A 20,241-nucleotide genomic window follows, 5' to 3' on the forward strand; every position below is an offset into this window, starting at 1 on the left:
CAGGGAGAGCATGGCGTCTCAAACAGACACAAGCAGAAAAATTAGCATGAAAGAAAAGTATGGAAACGTAGAAATGAATGTGACAAAAATGGACTTTATTAAGTTGTGACATTCATTCGCTGTCGGTCTGCACTCGTTCAGGGACGGTGTGGACACATATTAGGTTCACATAGGACAAATAAAACCCAAACTACCTCATAATCATGTCTGGTAGGTCTTGACTTGTTCATAATACTGAGCTAATTGTGCCAGTTCCGCATTGTGTAGCTGGATTAAAAGGTCAGAGTTTGCAGGAGGTCTTTACATAACAACAGCTGTCTCCTCACCTCCTCTCATTCTGTCTCCTTCTATCTGTCCACCTCTCCTCTCATCTTCCCTCCTCTGTTTTTCCATCTTTTGTCTTCTTACCCTTGATTTGTCTCCATACTGGCATTCATTTTGCCCCTTTTTTCAACATCTCATCCTGTCTTCTCTTCTCTTTCCTTTACTTATTCATCTAGCTGAAGACTTCACTTATGCTGTGTATTAATATTTTGGCAGAATGTGGAAAACAGAAAGCTGGATGCTGGCCTCCTGTGTCTGCAGCAGAACTGGGGGAAAAAAATGTTAAATTATCCAAACTTTACCTCTGTGGTGAAGACAAGATGTGATTAAAATTCAAGACCTTGATGTTTGGCCATTTTATGAGTTTTAGAGAGAAAAGATAGATGGAAAAAGTTCTGTTAGTCTTGTGTCTGTGACCTGTGGAGTTTCAATTTATTTATAGTGCAAATTATTACTTAGAGACATTTTAAAATGAAGTCACATTTGAAGACTACCTAGTCATTTAGTGCCACTGAATGGATTGTTTTTTTAAGTATATCAAAGGAATAGTTCATTTGGGGAAATGTGACTATTCTCTTTGCTCTCTTGTTCAGACAGAAAGCAAAGCAACATTTTCTCCTTGCCTCCTTCGCACTTAATTGACCGCTGGACCATTTGTGTTTTTTTGGCCCTAAACAGCCAAAATACCAAAAACTGTACATTAGCTGTAAGCAACCAACGCACCAACCGTGTCTCTCTCTCCTTTTCCCTCTCATCTCCTTATGTTTATGAAGAATTCATAAAGCTCGGGGATAGACGCAAATCTTTCGCTCAAGTTGAGACATTTTCAACTCACGCAGATGCTTCTTTGCATCAGTTTGTGCCGCCCGAGTCAATACACGTCTAATCACATCCTTCCGTTGACTTTGTATATAACCGTGCCACATCTAAAATTTGCTTCTCATGTGGTCTAAACACTCTCATATAGTGGCTGGTTCAAAGTAAAAAAAAAACTGCCTGTGCAGATTAAACAAATGAGATGTAACTTGTTTATTAGTGAGTTTTACAAGTGCTGGTAAACAGATTTTTTCACCTTCGGACAGAGCCATGCTAGCTGTTTGCCTCTGCTTCTGGTACATTAGGGCTGCAATTTAAGATTATTGTCATTATCAGTTACTTAGTTGATTATTTTCTCAATTAATCAATTAGTCGTTTGGTCTGTAAAATGTCAGAAAATGGTGAAAAATGTCTGATTACTGATGATTACTGTTTCCCAGATCTGAACATGCAACCTAAAATGTCTTGTTTTGTCCTGACCAACAGTCCATAACCCAAAGATATTCAGTTCACTATCAAAGAGGACAAAAGAAACCAGAAAATGTTCAAATTTTAGCAGCTGGAAACAGAAAATTGTTGCATTTTTCCTTAAAAAGTCACTCAAAAAGATTTATCAACTATCAAAATAGCTGGCGATTAAACGTCTGTCGATCGACTAATTGATAAACCGACTAATAGTTGCAGCTCTAAAGTGTATTTCCTAACATTCCTTTAATCTGTCAAGGTTAAACCTCCTTTTTTTCAAAATCCCCATGACAACCAGAGAGCCATTTTCCATCACAGCTGATTTACACCCCACATTGCTGACATACCTGACATTTTAAGCTACAGTATGAAACCAGCTTAAAAACTAACAAGTCAAACACCTGCATTCTGTGTATTTTGTCCCGTGATAAATGACTGAGGCCTGGAAGTCCCACTGTAGGCCTCGATAGCTGGTAGCTAACAATAGTTGAACCCTGCTTCATGTTTAAAAGTGACACTAATGTGAGTAGACATGCCAGACTTGCTAAGTTCCTCAGCTGAGAGCTCGGCCAGCTGACGAGGTGGAAACGTGTTAGTCACTCAGTGCAGACACAGCTGTTGTGTACCACTCAGCAAACAGAATGGAGGGAAACCCATATTCCTGGACCTTTTTACTTAAATGTTCTTGTTTAATGTAACTGGGTAGTTTTGTGTTTCATGTCCCTGAGAAGCAGAGAGAAAGTGAGTCAGGGAGATCAGCTGTACATGGCCACATGGTCATTTCCTGTCACTTTAGATTTATAATATGATACTATCAGCCATGTGACAGGTTCTCAGGATTTGTATTTTAGAGGATTAATGAGGTATAACTGACAATGTCATTAGCCACATATAATGAGAGTCAGAATACAGCTGAACTGCTGTGGGTATTTTTGACCTTTTGTGTTTTGGCTGTGGTGAAGTCACAGTGTCCTTTCTCTTTTTAATGGCATCAGAGAGCAACAGAGAAGTTCTTTGTTTGGCTTGGCTACTTATATTCATCAGACTTTATCACCGCTCTGCCAAGCTATTAAAGATTCTGATATATTAAAGTGCACTGGAGATCATGTTTTAATGCTGACAGATTGTTCCTACTTATGCCCTTAATTCTGTCAGCATGCCAAATGTGCAGCAGGACACACTTAGGTCACTCTCCCTGCAATGAAGATGTGGAGTGCATGATTTATCATGCATTGATTTTTTTTAAACTCCTCTTAAAACTGATCGTTTCAGTCATATGTGATCAGGTGCAACCAACAAACTTACATTATAAAAGTGTAATTTATATAAATACATGCAGTTTATTGGTTGCTACCTGTTCCAGTCTTATATTTTGAGGTATTTCATACAGAAAACATGAGATACCATTAATATGTAGTGCTAATATTCTAATTTTCTTTTTGTCTGCCTAGTTTGAATTCAAGGCCAAGAACATCAAGAAGAAGAAGGTCAGCATTGTTGTGTCGGTGGACGGGGTCAAGGTGATACTGAGGAAGAAACAGAAGGTGAGTCATTAGTGATAATCTCTAAAAAGGATGAGAAATAACCCTGTTTCTCCAGATTCAGAAAGCAAACATCAGACTGAGCAGTTTTAGTATTGTAGTAATAATAATTGTACAGTTTAACTTGATTGGATTTGTTTTTGGTGTGAAACTGTTGCTTTATCACAATCATCTTTCTCATACTCAGAGAAAAGAATGGACGTGGGATGAGAGCAAGATGCTGATCATGCATGATCCCATTTACAGGTCAGTCAGCCTATGTTCATATGTTAAACAAATATAAAATCTCGTGATCTTTGCCTCTTCATTTATACACCCAGTGTTTAAAGTCCCTCTGATATTCCTGTGTGTGTTCTTTTTAGCTTTAACCAAGGTAATTACAGTGAGTATACAGTAGATAATATATACTGTGTGTCTCTCAATGGAAATTATATCCTCCAATTTGGCTTCTGTGGATGAAGCTGAAGTTTTACCATTCAGGACTAATGTACATGAATGTGCTATACATGCCAAATGCAGTTGCATTCTTTATGCAGCATAATGAATAATCTATAGCTCGTGCATGTAGTTAGGAGAGCATATGTTCGTATACTTTAATGCATGTAAGTATTCCAGGGAGGCACTCTGCTCTCAGATTGTATTCATAGTATTCTGGTATTTTCAGAGCAAGTGTGCAACGTTCAGCCAAATTGCCACTTCCCATAAATTATGAAAATGATTTTAAATGATGTGTTGGATTATGTTAAAAGATGAGAGTGTGCCCAAAGAACAAAATGCATTTATTATGACTTTAACGTCTAATCCCCTTCCCTGTTTGCATGGTGATGATGGAGCCTGTCAACCAAAACAGCAGCGGACATGCGAAGCTGTCAAGCAACTCACAGTAATTAAACTGTTGAGTGTCAAAATTATATTACCTGTCAGGTGCTGAGAAGAGATTGAAAATTTTGAAAACAAAGTGCAAGCAGAAATTAAAAGGTTTTTGGTGAGGAGAGTTGTGAAATTATGTATTCTTTTGTAATGTCTTGGCTGGCAAGAACAGAAACAAGCAATTATTACTAATCAGGCAATCTCTTCAAAGAAGTGGAAATCTCAAACAGAAAGTGGTAGGCGGCCACTTAAAAGTGTCTCAACATTAAACAGGCTTGTGTATGACTCTGTGCACTTGAAAATTGTGCGTGTGTGTTTGTAAATTATGTATATATCTGTGGGAGGATCTCGTTTGGCAAAGCCACACCTCATCAAGGGACTGTGTGTGTTCAATATAATTAGCCTTGCTGGTGTTTCTGTGTGTGTGTGTGTGGGAGTGCGGTTGGGATATACTGTATAGCACTATATCTGTCATGTGACTTTTGGTAGTGGATGGGTATAATCTGTTTGTCTGGTTCCCAGTAGGGATGTTTTATAGCAGTGGAGCTTCAGATGGAGAAGCAGGTCTGACCCTTCTCTCTGCCAGTTTACTGCAGAGTGTGTCGGTTCAAGGTTGCTGGCAAGGACAGAACCCGACAGCATACTTATACGACAGGCGGTGTATACAGTATAGTAGTGTACTAGCATGTCTTTGTATAGTATAAGTATTATGAATATACCCCTTTCTTTTTATTCATATCTGAATAAGGTAAATTCTTCTTTTCTTATTCTTTTCTTTCTTATTATGTCATCAGTAGGATATTAATGAAGGTCTTTTATATTTAGGTTTATGTAACTTAAAGGGGACATATCATGTTTTTTGTGATTTTCTATTATTTTTATATTGTCATGACGTCGGATGTCTATGTTAAACGAGGTCAAAGGTCCTAAACTTGAGTGGAACGTATGTAAAAATGCTCCCTGCAAGTCAAAAGCCAGAGCTACCTCTGCTTTTTCCTCATGATGATGGGAGCTGGCCAATCAGAACAGAGTGCACCTTAAAGAGACAGGAGCTAAAACGGCCTGTTTCAGACCGAGGCTGAACTGAGCAGCTGTATAAAGGGCCCGTATAAGATAAATAAGGATTTTTTTGAACTTTAAATTATGCAAAGATATTCAAGTAGAGCCCCAGAATATAAATATAGACCTGGAAATGTGCATGATATCTGCTCTTTAATATTTAAGTTTTGCATCATGTTTTCCAGGATTTTCTACGTGTCTCATGACTCCCAGGACTTAAAGATTTTCAGCTACATCGCAAGAGATGGGACCAATAATTCCTTCAGGTGTAATGTCTTCAAATCCAAGAAGAAGGTACAGTTTGAGTCAGTTCATACACCTCCTGACTGTGGACCTTGGCCAGCAAACGTCTGACCAGAGATACAGACGTGCTTATCATTAAATTATAGTTTTTGGGGGGACTTTTGTGCTGCTTCTCTTATGTGTCATCGCCCCTGAGAACTCCAGTTTAAATAACTGAAAATGAAACTGGCATTCAGCAGTCGTATGGGGAGAAACCCGTAACTGCAGAGAGGAGAGGAGGATGATATACCAATTTAACCAAGTACAGCAGCATGAGTGGGCTTTAATCTAATGCAGCCGTGAGACATGTTGCATTTTAAGTAAGGTCCTTGCTTCTGTGCACTTTTTCCTTTTGCCACCAAATTTGCTGCTGTCATTGCTCCTTGATTTAAACCCCAAGTTAACTGTGGAGAATACAGCTTGCAGACTTGAATGTGATTTGATTTTGCTGTGTCCAGATACCTGTGACTGAGGGTTGTATATATTCTGTGTTTTTCAAATTTCATTGTTGTTGTTTCATTGTTTAACAATTAATTACCTAATTTGTTAGCCCTGTTAATGGGTTTTGCTTTTTAAATTTGATCATAAATTATATATCCTGTGGCTTAGCACTGAAAGAGGCACAAGGATTACAACTGCATATTTCACAGAAGCAGACCCATCATCAACTGTGTCTTTACCTTTCCTCAGTCTAGGCTGTTTTCTTGTGCACTGCTGCAATCGTTGTAAGTTACTGCTGTCTGCCGCCTTGGCTCAGAGGTCTTGTATTATCAGTCATCTGTAATGAGGATTGTACCACAGAAGTGATAGCATTAGTCTCTGAACCGGGGGTATTCAACCGTGGGCTATATTCTGGAGAGTCTGCAGGTTTTCCGTCCATCCAAAGACTACTGATTAACTCTTCTCAAAGCAGACAGGGGGAACTGATCAGTGAAATTACCTGCTGTGGTGTTTCTAAGTGTCTCCACTCCTTTCTCTCTGTCTCTCTCTCTCTCTCTCTCTCTCTCTCTCTCTCTCCTCTCCCCCTGTCTCTCTTTCCCTGCCAGACACAGGCCATGCGTATTGTACGGACAGTAGGTCAAGCCTTTGAGGTGTGCCATAAGCTCAGTCTGCAGCATGCAGAGCAGGATGCAGACGGACAGGCTGATGGAGAGAGTGACAACTCCACAGAGGAGCCCAGCAGTCATGGTGAGGCCTACCTAATAAGACTGTGCACCATCTACAACACATGGTTTTGCCTTTTGTAGACTACATTCAAATACACACAGATAAATAGACATTTCTGACGACTTTTAGGCTGATTTTCATAACTACAAAGTGTAAAAATGTGTAAAAATATAATGACATGTTAATGATTATTACAATAAAATAATGCTTTTACAGTTAGCAATAAAATCATGAAAACTTTGTTCACACTGAGCTGATACTCAGGTTCTGTTGAGTCTCTTTGTACAGTTTAGTTTCTGTTTGTTTTAATTTTACAATGTGCAAACACCTGCTGCTTGTTTGAGCCTTTCACCTGTGAGATGATACACAGCCAACAATACTTTGTAGGCCAAGCAGAAGAAATACTGTGAATATAAACAAACATACAGAAACTAAATTACTGTACTAACTCTTTGTTGCTGGACTGCTGAGGAAGATATTAGCTGGATTCTTCTTAATATGCTCTTAGGTGAAAAAACAAAACTTTGACCTGTGGTGGTGTTAGTGGACATATCAGGAAATCATAAAAGTCCTCAGGATTCATCCTCTAGAGGTCATAAACGTCTGTACAAAGTTTCATGGCAATCCATCCAATAGTCATTGAGATATTTCTATCTGGACCAAAGTGCTCAAATGAATCCACAGACAGACTGACTTTGCTCTCCCTAGAGCCAAGCCTAAAACTCAGTATAAAACAGTCACTCTTAAACTTTCTTAAACTCCCCCCTCTTTCTTTCTCTCTCAACCCAACTGGTCAAGGCAGATGGCCGCCCACCAAGAGCCGGGTTCTGCTTGAGGTTTCTACCCGTTAAAGGGCGGTTTTTCCTTACCGCTGTCGCCAAGTGCTTGTTCATGATGTTCATAAATTAAAGAGTATGGTCTAGGCCTGCTCTATGTGAAAAGTGCCCTGAGATGACTTTTGTAGTGATTTTGCGCTATATAATTAATATATATAATTGATTGATTGATTGATTGAAATTTTGGGGCCTTCATACCAAATGAGGTTCTTGAGATACATGAGTGAGCATGAAATGGAGAGTTTTTAATACGTGTTTTTCACACTTTCCAATGGAGAAAACTGCACATTCAATATTTAAAAACCCAATTAAACTGACAATATCAACATCTTATCTCATTGCAAGAATGACTGTGATAGCACAATGGATAGAAAATGTAATAAAAAACGTGAACCAACCAAATTTTACAATTTTAATAATCATCACAACAAAAGCATGCAAATATACAGAAAGCTTTGTGGTTACTGGGATGTGTCGCACCAATGCCCTCTTCACTTTTTAGATGTTTCATGAAGTGAGTCCCATTATTGTTTCTCACAAAAGCAATAATGCAACCATTCTCCACACAGAGAGTTAGTATATTAAAACCTCATAACTTTAACATCTGCTCTAAACAATGTTATTGTAGAAAACATGGTGTTTATGAGCCTTAATTGGTCATTTTGGTAATACAAGGACCATCTCTGTCCTTTCTGAAGCTTGACCATGGCCCTGTTTAGTGTGATTACATGTCTCTTTATGGCCTAAATGGAACCGTCAAACCTCACTACCTCACTAATTTAGCGCAGTGATCAAACAGTGTCAACACAGACGTCTGGTTACACAGGGATGTAAACAGATTTTTGGGGGCAACATTGAGCCTCATGCTGTGTTTATTTCATGTGGGAACAGAGGCCAGCGATGGGAAAGATTCCTATGATTACAACGTTCCCGTCATTGGACGACACAAGAGGGTGATGTCAGTCAGTGTTTCCAGTAATGAGTGTAATTTGCACACACTGAATGGGTAGTTGTCTAGCATTGAGCTACAGTTGTGTGGCATACAGAGTTGATCATGTGGGGGTAAAAATCTGTGTGTGTGTGTGTGTGTGTGTGTGTGTGTGTGTGTGTGTGCTCAAAATAGCATTAATTTAGGGTTTAGGTATCAAAATTCAGACATTAAGACATTCACTGTATGCATTCTTCTACTGCTAGGTTGGATATACCAGGGCTTTCAGGAGGATATTAAATTCCTGAAACTGTATAAGCTATATTTATATTCTGGATTTTTCAATGAGGGAGAAGGAGTAGATGCCATTTTAAGGATTTTAACAAGATAATTCAACCTTTTTGTGGAAAAACGATATTAGACAGAAGTCAAGTGTATGTAGCTACTGGCAGAGTACTAACATATTCTAAACACTTCTAAAAAAGTCTCTTCAAAAGTCAAGAAAAACAGACTCTGGAGGTAATGGTAATGCTTTGTTTGTTGTCTCTTTGTATTCTTCTACAGCCCGTAAACTGACAGGAGCAGAGCGAGGGGAGGAGGACAGCAAACAAGGAGGAAGACGAGGAGGAGAAGAGCCGTCAGCCGGCACCTCACTGTGTGAAAAGGCAGTCAGTGAAATTCTCCAGAGCCTGGCTGAGCTGAACGTGGTCAAACCTGGACAGACCATCATAGTAAGATACTGGGACACACACATTGAATTTTTGAGGGTGACTGATTGTGCTTACAGTCCTGCCCTACATTATAAAAGCAAACAGCATTTCAATTTCAAAGGTTTGAGATTAGATTTAATGGAAACAAATAACAGAGGTAAACTGAAATTGGACTCACTTTTTCGAGCCAATTTTGCTAGGAGATATACTGTTAACTTAGTCAATTTGTAACCTATGAACGATTTCCACTAATCTACTACAGATATTAGTTTTACTCATTTTATTTTAACACCTGCTGAGTCATTACCAGCCCAGAAACTCAGTGCTGTGTTATTCCCACATTATACAAAGGGGGAGGTCTAGCTAACGTTAGCTGTCTCTCTTTCATGGGTGCATTTGTGGTGGTAATGACCGGCTGTCAAAACTCCAGTAATGACTGGTCCTGTGACCTCAGCACTCCATACATTACAACATGACTCACATCACAACAGGGAGTAACTAACAAACATAAAAAAATGTACACTAGTGTAGGGGTGTTGTCACAGCAGAAAAATAAAGTTTTTCTTTCTTTTTGGTAATTACAATTTTGACCAAATATGTACACAAGTCAAAACAAACACCAACTTTACTGTATATACAACTGTATTTACTGAGTTCTTAGCAAAAATTAATTTTGAATTAAGTTTGATTTTAAAGGACCAGTGTGTGGGATTTAATGGCATCTAGTGGTGAGGTTGCAGATTGCAACCTCCTTTTCCCCCTGTACTTCCAAGTGTGTAGGAGAACCTACGGTTGCCGCGAAACTCGCGAAAAATGCCCTAAAAAAAGGCCCCATCCAGAGCTGGTGTTTGGTTTGTCCACTCTGGGCTACTGTAGAAACACGGCTTTGCAACATGGCGGGCTCCGTGGAAGGGGACCCGCTCCGTATGTAGATATGAAGGGCTCATTCTAAGGTAACGAAAACACAACAATTCTTATTTTCAGGTGGTTACACACTAATTAAAACATACTCATGAATATTATATTCCATTTCTGCCAAGTCCATTCCACTAGATGCCGCACTGCACCTTTAAGTGATGCATGCTCTCTGTGTGAATTAATAATATGTGTTTCACTACTCGAGCTACTGTATTGCATTTTAACTGTGAAGGGCAGTACTTTAATTTCTCTCCTTGCTGTGGTTGTATTTCTTGTCACAGTCATTGGGCAGCTAAACCTTGCGACAGCAAATTGCATTTGTTAGGACCGCCTCACATAAACACATTTGTATGAGGTATTTTTTTATTACTGTTATAGTAAATTTTCCCCTCAATTACTGACACCAGCGGCAGGGATAAAGTAGCAGCAGCATCCACATTTAATGATCACAGGTTTCTTTTCTCTAGGCAGCTTCTGTCTTTGTAGCCACAGGACATTGGCTCTGCCGTGATTTGTGATTCATTGCTTTGGCTATAGTTGTGTTTTGATGCTATCTGAGCATAGTGCTGCCAAATGCCTCATTGAACTAAGGAAATACAGTATAGTGCTTTGTCATTGACTGCAGTGCCTGACCAGATCATTGACTGCAGCTCCAAGTTGGTAGAAGATACTGTAATAGTAATAATAATACTTATTATAATAATAATAAACTGTGTTTGTATAGCGCTTTTCAAAAACAAGTTTACAAAGTGCTTCACAGACTAAAAATAATAATGATAATAATAAAACAAAAAGAAAAACTCTAGTTAAATGCCATTTTATAAAAATGTACTCATATTTTCAAACTCTAAAAACCCTAGCTGTGGTATTTTGTACAAGTTGGAGGCGGTTGATGGATTTCTGGGACAGCCCTGGAAATAATGAGCTACAGTAATCTAGATGGTTGGAGACAAAAGCATAAATGAGAGTTTGTGCATCACTGAATGAAGGAAATTATCTAATCTTGGAAAAACTCCTGACCTGGCTGATAGCTCATTTGTTGATATTGCTAAAATGTTTAGAAAAGTTCAGGTCCGAATCAAAGATTACTCCCAGATTTCTGGCCTCATGGGTGCACCGCAAACTTTGGTACACTAAAGTCTGGCTTATACAATCCCTGTGTGCTTTGGGTCCAAATACCATCACTTTAGTTTTGTCATTGTTCAGCATTAAGAAGTAACTCGACATCCAGGACCTTATGTCTGCAAGTCAGGCTGAGTGAGGTAACTGAGGTGAGGTCTGATGGATTTATGGATAAATAGATTTGTGCATCGTCTCCATAAAAATGGCAAGAAATATTCAAGTTGCGGATAACTTGACCCAGTGGTAACATGTAGATACTGAACAGTAAAGGGCCAAGAATAGACCCTTGTGGAACGCCGCAGGTGATATTTGCATAGCTAGAGAAGACATTCCCAACTGATACAGAGAAGGTTCTGTCCATCAGGTAAGACTTAAACCAGTCTAGAGCAGTCCCAGTCAGGCCCACCCTGTTTTCTAGTCGATCAATTAATATGCCATGATTGGCGCAGCAGAGAGGTCTAACAATAATTAAGCAGTACAGCAGCCAGCATCTGAATTCATCCTATTATTATTTAAAACTTGTAGAAGTGCAGTTTCTGTACTGTGCTAAATTCAAAAACCAGACTGAAACTTTTCAAAGAATGAGTAGTCATTCATTATGATATGATCTGTGAATATGCAACTTTCTCCAGTACTTTGGCAAGAAAGGGAAATTTGGATATGGGTCTTAAATTATTAAGATCGTCGGTGGTTTGATTTTTTTCAGTAGGGGTTGAACAAAAGCCAATTTAAAAATTGGAAGAATAACCCCTGAAGATAAAGACTTGTTAAATGTAGCTAAAATAACTGAAGATAACAAGGCAGAAACTTCTTTTAAAAATCTTGTGGGTAAAACATCTAAATGAGAGGAGGAAGACTTCATGGCATTAATCATCCTTAGTAAATCTGATTGAGATACCGGATAAAAAGAATTAAAAATCTGATACACCTCTCTGTGTGATAGAGTAAACAGAGATTGCATGATTTGGGCGCTAATGCTGGAAACTTTATCAACAACAAAGGACTAAAATGTCTCACATCTCTCAATAAAAGAGACTTTATTGGAATCAGGAGGCAGCGGATAAGGGAGTTAATGGTCCTAAATAGCAGCTTGGGGTTATTAGGATTTGCAGCAATTAGATGTGAGAAGAATTTTGATTTTTCTTCCGTTACAGTGTTAAACTCTTTTAAAAGTAGGTATACTGTAGGCATGAAATGACCCGGTCACTCTTGCACTCTTATTTCCCTGCATTTTAGATTTGGCAGGCTTTAAATGAAGTCAGGAATTTACGATTATCTTTCACTTATGTTTTGACAGTGTCAGGATGAAAAGATGCAAACATGCAGGATTTGGTGTGTCATGTTGGATTTGTCACTGGAGTGAGTGTGGTAGACAGAGTGGGATCGGGGAACCTGAATATTCCTACTGGCTGCGAAAGGGGGACACCTAATCCCAAAAAACCGAGTCTGTTTCCTTTGATTTCTGAGAAACGCCACCATAATCCCATTGAGGGGTTCATGAACATCTGCTCTATGGAGATAAGCAAGGAGCGGGGGAAGGAGTAAGAGAGAGAAGGAAAGAAAGAACTGGAGGAAGGAATAATGAGAGATCACGATAAAGGAATAGAAGACTGTCCGAAAGATGCACACTACATAAGGTGGTGGTTACATTGGATGTGGGGGGTGGACAAAATAACAGAAACGCCTCAGAGATAATCTGAGGTGTTGAATCGACTTGGAGATTCTCGAGGTCATAGTTTAAAGAGCTGCTAATGATGATTATTTTCATCATCATTTACTCTGCAGATTAATTTATTTAACTATTTTGTCTGTAAAATGTCAGCAGACAGTAAAAACTGACCATTACAATTTCCCAGAGCCTGAGGTGATGTCTTGGAATTGATGATTTCGTCTGAGAAACAGTCCAAAATGCAAAGATATCCAAGTAACTATTATATAAAACAAACAAAAGCAGCAAAAACCTCATATCTAACAAGCTGGAACTTGCCAATGCCAATAAATGACTTGTATGATTGACAATCAGAATGGTTGTTGATTCATTTTCTGTTGATTAGTTAATTGAGTTGTCAACATTAGAAGTTTGGATTGTTGTTAAGCAAATATCCTGCTAGGTGTCAGTGTCAGCACTGGTGAGGGTGTCTGTTGTTACTTCACGTTTGGCATATGTATTGCAGCAATGGCCGATTTCGATCGGTCATACCTGAAAGATTGGATCGTGTAAAGTGATCAGAAACATGATTTTATACTACAAAATTAAAAAAAATTACTTTTCTTTTGCATTTATTTCAAATTCTATTCTTATTTAGAGAAGCTGATACTGAGGTAGCCTATCTCAGATACACTCTCTGAGAAACTAAGTTGAATGTGCTGTGTGTTACAGATACAGCGTGCTACTCTGCCCTCTAGAGGTGTGTTGTAGGAGTTACAATATACAGTGAACTGCTGTATTAAAGAGTAGTTCTGCATGACTGAGGCAGCAATTTATGCAAATTTACAGACCTATATTTTATGTGCTTATGTTTGAGTTGAACATACGTTCTCACCGGAGCCATCCACACACACACACACACACACACACACACATTAAACGCATTTCTCTTGTTCAGTGCTGATATCACCGGAGACAGAAACACACAATTGCTCCCCACTATGTGAGAGAGGGGGGTGAAGTGAAAAGCTGCTTAGGGAATGTCCTATTTCTCCAGGAAACATTTGTGCTACCAGAGATCATCTGGAAAATCATTTAAAAATCAAGAAGGAAGAGAGAGAGAGATAAATGGAGTGTTTGATAATGAGCTCAGACATTATTCCAGTTCTGGTGAGGAGTTACTGTAGGACGCAAAGGGGACTTCAGATCAGTGGGTCGCAGTCCTGGTCTCTGGGACTCAGAGGACTGGGTGGTTTCTATCCTGCTGGTTCGTTAATTACATTCATCTGGTGTCCAACGTCTAAAAATAGCCCCTATTATATAGCTAAACTGGCAGCACTGGTCCTGAGGGCCAACACTAAAAACCGTTGAGTCTTTGATGGTTTTTGAGGGTACAGTATGTGTCAGGGAATATGACCGAGAATTATAACCCTCATTTTTAAAGTAGTTACTCATATGATGTCTCAGAGAGTAGATGTAAGCAAACTACTTTCATGGAGAAGCATGATTTCCGATTTACGTGTTTTGTTTTTGGTGCCATTTTCCTTCCATCAATAAAACTTTTATCTATTTTTTCTGTGTGTGTGTGTGTGTGTGTTTGCCTGTGGTTAGGACTTTGATCGAAGGTCCCTCTTCACTGTGATATCCCAAGGCATTACTCCCAGCAGCCCTTGCTCTCCGTCTCTCACTCCACTGGCATCACAGCACTACCTGCAGCTTCTTCAGCAGCAGCTACAGCAACAACAGCAGCACACACAGGTGGCCGTTGCACAGGTATGAAACAGACAATCATATGATTAAACACATTATGGCCAAATTGGAAAATATTTATGAAACTCTTACTGTATTATACTTAAATTACAAACTCAGATTGGTTCTTCTGTAAATTCACAAACATTTCTATTCACTTTTTCAGCACTTATATGAATGGAATTTCATATAGTCTTTTCTCTTTTCATAATCTTGCATTAATAGGCTAATTTAAAAATAATAGTGTCTGTTTAGAGCGGGGATCAACAGAACAACTATTAAAGTTCCCCTCCGATCAAAAAGACGTTTTGTTTATTGTTACTTCAGTTGGATGTTTGAGCTTCACTGTGCAGAATGATGTAAGTGCAGAGTTTGACACCAGGGGGCTGTTTTCACATTCATCTGTCGAAAGTGGAAAGTTTTGATGTGCTCATTGAAATTCTGGGTTCAGCGTTTCAGCACGTACCTGCGAGCAGGATTCGTGACATCACCACTAGTTTGGAGCCAATTGTGATTCCGGTATTCAGCTTACACAAGTGTGATGTGGAAACTTGAAGCCTCCAGTGCACAAACACTGAGAAGTAGGAGACATTGTATGTCCAGCAGTTGAACTTTTGAAATTAAAATTTTCAACAAGGGAGAAAGGAGTAGATGTATTTTAAGCACTTTAATGAGATAATTGGAGCTTTTTTTGTGGAAAAAAAATATATATATTAGACACATTATTATTCAAAGTAGAGTGTTTTACATACATCTTAAAACCTGGCTGGAGGGGATCGTTAAATAAATGAAACTTGTTACTGTGGTAAAAGTCAGTTTATTTACCATTGTACCCAGTTTCTGACAGCCAGTTGATCCTAATTTATGTTGTGAATTTACCTAATCCATTATGGCATGAATTATTGAACATTATTTGGCTTATTCAGTAATGGTAACTTGAATATTTGCTCTGTCACAGCTTGTGAAAACCTACATGGAGCATTTCATAAAATTAAACTGGAATTATTTAATCAAATGCACGTTTAATTCTTTCTCCCATGAAGGCCACACACACACAAACAGTTTTTGTTGCAGTCTTGTCACAATATTGACATTTATTTCACCACTGGGAAATGATTCAGACTAATTAAAACAATTAGAAACACATACAGGAGTTTGTTTTTGTCAAATGTCAGTCTGTTATTTTAATTTACAGTGTCTCTTACTGATGCTGTCCCACTAGGGGGCAGCACCAACACAGTTATAGAAGGACAGTCAGCGCAGCATTGAAAAACACAATCCATGCTGAAATAAAAATGCACAAACATTTGAAACAAAGCATCTCAACGTAGTAAGAGATTCATCATGTCCCCTATTTCAAATCTCACAAACGCATATTTACTTTTTATGTTCGATTCGGCTCATTGCACTGGCATAGAAAAATCGACCCCTGCGTTAATGATGTACCTAAATAGCCATCCCATCATTACTTTCAGACCAGTCTTGGGATTATAAATATGGATATGATTTGTCCCCATTATATCATGGATCAAAAGCACATGATGTGGTGGGAGGTGAGTTGAAGTGAAGTTTGAGACGGAAAAATATTTAAAATTCTCACAAAAAGACCAAAAGAGTTTCCATTTCCATTCAGTCCGGTCTTTCTTTTCTCTCTCTGTCAATTACAAACATTTTAATGGATTTAGTGTCTTGGTGTTATAAATAAATCTATATAAATCAAATCAGAAGTGCACACACACACACAAATACACCTTGCCCTTTGTTTCCACTACAGGTGCAGCTGTTGAAAGATCAGATGGCAGCAGAGACGGCTGCTCGTATGGAGGCTCAGGCCCGTGTCCACCAGCTGCTGCTGCAGAACAGGGACTTACTGCAGCACCTGGCCCTGCTCGTGCAGCAGCTGAAAGAGCTGGAGGACCGCTCCCCAAAAACATCACAAGCAGGGCAGCCACAACAGGAACCTCAAGCTAATGGACACAGTAAGTGACTGGTAGGAACAGTGTAATCCCTCAGATGAGCTAAAGTCAGGTCAGGTTCCCTCCGTGTACTGCAGTACTTCTCACTGCTCACTGCCCTGTTGGCCTGGGGAGGATGTGGACAGTTTTGACACCAACGACGAGCTTCCTGCCCGCAAACACTGTTAGTTGTGTTTGATGGGGCAGAAGCACCGCCGCCTTGGATTGAACCCCACTCTGCAGGTGTGCGTGGGTGCCTTCACTTCTGTCTGTACTGAGGATAAAAAACCATGTCCTCCAGGTGTGAGCAGGACCAGTTTAAAGCACTCTTGTTGATGCTATTGAGTTTTTTCTTTTTCCTTTTATGTTGAAGATGTCTTGATCACAGTATCAAAGGAGGCACTTAAGTTACGAATAATCAGGACTGATGCAAAGCCCCGGACAATTCTTATGCTAAAGAGTGAGACAAAAGGTGAACAAGAGCGCTCAAACATTTTGAAGAATCTGCATTGCATAAAAGCATCTATAAATTCTCAAATTTCCATCAAAAAATACAACTTTCTTTGTTCATATGGCTAAGCTAATTTCAGATCTTACTATCTAAATGTTACATGCTCATTGTTAACTGTTTTATACTATATATTCATTTGTGGAAAACAAGTTTGCTGTATATTATAATAGAGCTGGAACCAGCAACTATTTTGATAATTGAATAATCGTTTTAGTCATTCTTTAAGCATAAATGCAAAACATTCACTGGCTGCAGCCTCTCAAATGTGAAGAATTGAAGCTTTTCTGTGTCGTACATGATAGTAAACTCTATATCTTTGGATTTCGGGCTTTACAAAACAAGATAGTTGTTGAGACATTTCACTAACAATCACAAATGTCAACCTCATGGTGGTGCCAGTGGAAACTTCAGGGGATCACTAAAGTCAGTAAGACTCATCTTCTGGGGATCATGAATGCCTGTTCAAATTGTCATATTAATCAATCTTGTAGCTGTTGAGATATTTAAGTTTGGACTGACCGCTATTTCTATCCATAGAATAGTTGTTTTGATTACTGAAAATATTTCAAAATGGGAGAAATTGGAAAAAAAAAAAGACTTTGAAATGATTTTATATGAACCTGAAAAGTAAAATTGAGCCACGTTTAACCCTACAGTGTATTACACACCACACTTCTTTGTGTAACAAAATGTGTGTAATAATTTAATGTTACACACAACAGCATCTCTTTTCTTAACTAACAGCAGGTTATATAATCGTTGTGGATTTAAAACTGCATTCTGTCAGCATTATCTCACACTCACAGACTTCGTGCACAGTGAGAGTTTTGATTGTGTTAACAACTTTTATTTTCGTACACACACACACACACACTTTGTCCCAAAGGAGGATTTTTGGAGGCGGATTGTATTTACAGCAGCTAAAGGAACGGTCAGTCTTGCCAAAAACAATAATGGATAGCATACACACACACACACACACACACTGACTTACACACACAGTGGGCAGAGCTGTGTGTGAGTTTGCGTATGTATGAATCTGCGTACATATTGAATGTGTTTTTTAACGTGTGTGTTTGTGTGTACGTTTCAGAACTGACACATCATGTTTCACGCTTGTATTAATCACATTAGTCCTTCTGATAGAAAAAGCTGATCTTGCTAATCGGAGACATGGCTGGCCTAAGTGCTGCAGTTGGTGCAGTGCCAACTCCTTTCTGTAATGAGAGTCAGCACTTACAGAGATCTTTAGTAAGACACAGAGGCATAAAAACCAAAAGGGCAACAAGTTGGCTGTGGTTGACACTTCTCGTTATCTTTACTTGTCTTTATCTGTGACATTCTGTTAATTTGTGTTATCTGTCTGTTCCAGATGGCCAACAGTCTCCATGCAGCTCAGTTTCTACATCAGCAAAGGCTCTGTCTCTGAATCTGAAGAATCACTACAGCCAGACCCTGGACCAGCTCATCACCTCCACGCCCGCATGGCCGCTCCAAACCGCACCCCTCTCCCCGAGCCAGGTGGACTGTGCCGAGTCCTACCTGAACCTGCTCAACCTGGAAAACAGCAGCAAACCGGCTGCCTCAGTCAACGGAGACCTGGACCCCTTCATCAGGGCCAACGGGATAGCTGATAACAAGGAGAGCTCCTGCAATGAGGTCGTCCCGTTCACGTCGAGAAACTCCGCCAACATGGATGAAAAGTAAGACGTCTGTTCTCATGTTTGTACACAGAGAGAAAACAATGTTAGTACTCTACAGCCGCACAGAAGTAACACTCGCACCGTGTAGTGTAGGCAGATTATTTTGCAATGAAGCCATTACACATTGAAGTGCTCCTGACGTGGTACCAGTCAGTTTGTGTTTGAGGTAACCAGGGCTGCACAGTGACATACACAGCCTGTAGCTTTTAGTGTTATTAGTGGAGAACAGCACAACTCAGCAGAAACAGCCTCCAGCTAATGAAAGTGTGACTGTAATCAGGGGATTACAGAACATGGGGAGAAAAGGGTTTGGGGTTAGACAAACAAAGAAGGGATCAGGTTTGAGGTTGAAAGAGGGAATCAGAAAAGCTTATGAGAGAAAGATTTAAGAAAAACACAGAAACTCCATCCCAGTGTTTCTATTTTTTGAAATAACTCATTTTGAGAAGCCATTAAAATAAGCGTCAAGAGGAAAAAACACAGTAAATGGAATGAATTTCTTTGGAATAATTTATGTATGAGTGTGCTTTTTTTTTCTTTTCAGGGATGTTAAAAGTTCTATTTCTCGCTGTCTTACACATTTTATCTTGTAAAGTGCTTTTCCTATTGTACCTTCACCAGTTTGACTTGATGGCTAAATTCTCTGGCAGGCATACACAAGCTCAGTGATACACAAGCTGCCTTTACATTGAATGCATATATGGAGTATGTAATTACTTTTTAATGAGCTTTTAATCTCCTTAAAGCCATCACATAGACCAGCTATGGGAGAAAAAAACACACATTTACGACATAAGATCAAGCAGGACAAACTCTTCAGTCCTTTTCCTTTCATCCCCCCCCTCCCTTTCTCTCTCTTTTAATTTGCCTCTGCTCTTGCCTCTTTTTTTTTTTCCATCTCTCTCTGAAAGCAATCCCCAGCGAAATCTCCAAGGAGAGCATGTTAAAGTTGATTTCAAAACAGACAAGGAGGAAAAATAAGGAGTTGGAATTGACTCAGAGGTGCAGTGTGTATTTGGCGTGCTTGTGGATGTTGTAATTTTGTATGTCTACTTTGTTTGCGTGTGTTTGTCAGAGTCTACAGCTTTAGTCTCTACAGCCAAACTCACATCCTGTGGTTTCCTGCAGCACAGATTCCCAGCCAATCCAAGCTACCCATCCCTTCACAACCTGAAACCCAACCCCACTACATATGTCAGAATTTTTTTTTTTTTTTTTTTTTTTTACATAAGCAAAGAGGGAAAAAAATAAAAGAGAAAGACAAAAGGGAACTTCCAAAGAGAGGAATCTTGTTACTGTACATTTCCATCTGAACATTGGTTTCATCTGGGAGTTTATTGTGTGCCAGGCTCAAAAAAAAAGACCTTTCCCCTTCATTTGTAATTATGTAACAACCAGCATCTTTTTTTCTGTCTGCCACTCTTCCTTCCTCCTGAGCCTCCATGCCCCACCACATGTTCTGTGTCAAAGGCTTAAAAAAAAAAGTGCAGTAGCTTAGAAATATCCCACCAGGACATTTTATGTTCTTTTTTTAAAGCGACTTTTCCGTCTCTGTGCCATCCTCCACCTCTTTTATCGCTCTTTTGTTTGCCTTCTCTCCTGTGAGTGACATCATCTTTATCTAAATAGTAATCATA

At 39.2% G+C, this 20,241-nt stretch overlaps 1 protein-coding gene across 1 annotated transcript in view; it reads left to right on the top strand.

Moving 5' to 3' along the window:
- si:dkey-34e4.1 (carboxyl-terminal PDZ ligand of neuronal nitric oxide synthase protein) overlaps nucleotides 1-20,241 on the top strand; it is a 58,259-nt gene that overhangs the window by 26,655 nt on the left and 11,363 nt on the right. The window contains exons 3-10 of the mRNA XM_067574433.1: nucleotides 3,057-3,149; nucleotides 3,334-3,392; nucleotides 5,261-5,369; nucleotides 6,404-6,545; nucleotides 8,853-9,019; nucleotides 14,298-14,459; nucleotides 16,210-16,414; nucleotides 18,274-18,604. Coding sequence (XP_067430534.1) covers nucleotides 3,057-3,149; nucleotides 3,334-3,392; nucleotides 5,261-5,369; nucleotides 6,404-6,545; nucleotides 8,853-9,019; nucleotides 14,298-14,459; nucleotides 16,210-16,414; nucleotides 18,274-18,604 — 1,268 coding nt within the window. The remainder of the gene's footprint in view (nucleotides 1-3,056; nucleotides 3,150-3,333; nucleotides 3,393-5,260; nucleotides 5,370-6,403; nucleotides 6,546-8,852; nucleotides 9,020-14,297; nucleotides 14,460-16,209; nucleotides 16,415-18,273; nucleotides 18,605-20,241) is intronic.

The sequence above is a fragment of the Thunnus thynnus genome, chromosome 19 (assembly GCF_963924715.1).
Source record: "Thunnus thynnus chromosome 19, fThuThy2.1, whole genome shotgun sequence".
NCBI lineage: Eukaryota > Metazoa > Chordata > Actinopteri > Scombriformes > Scombridae > Thunnus > Thunnus thynnus.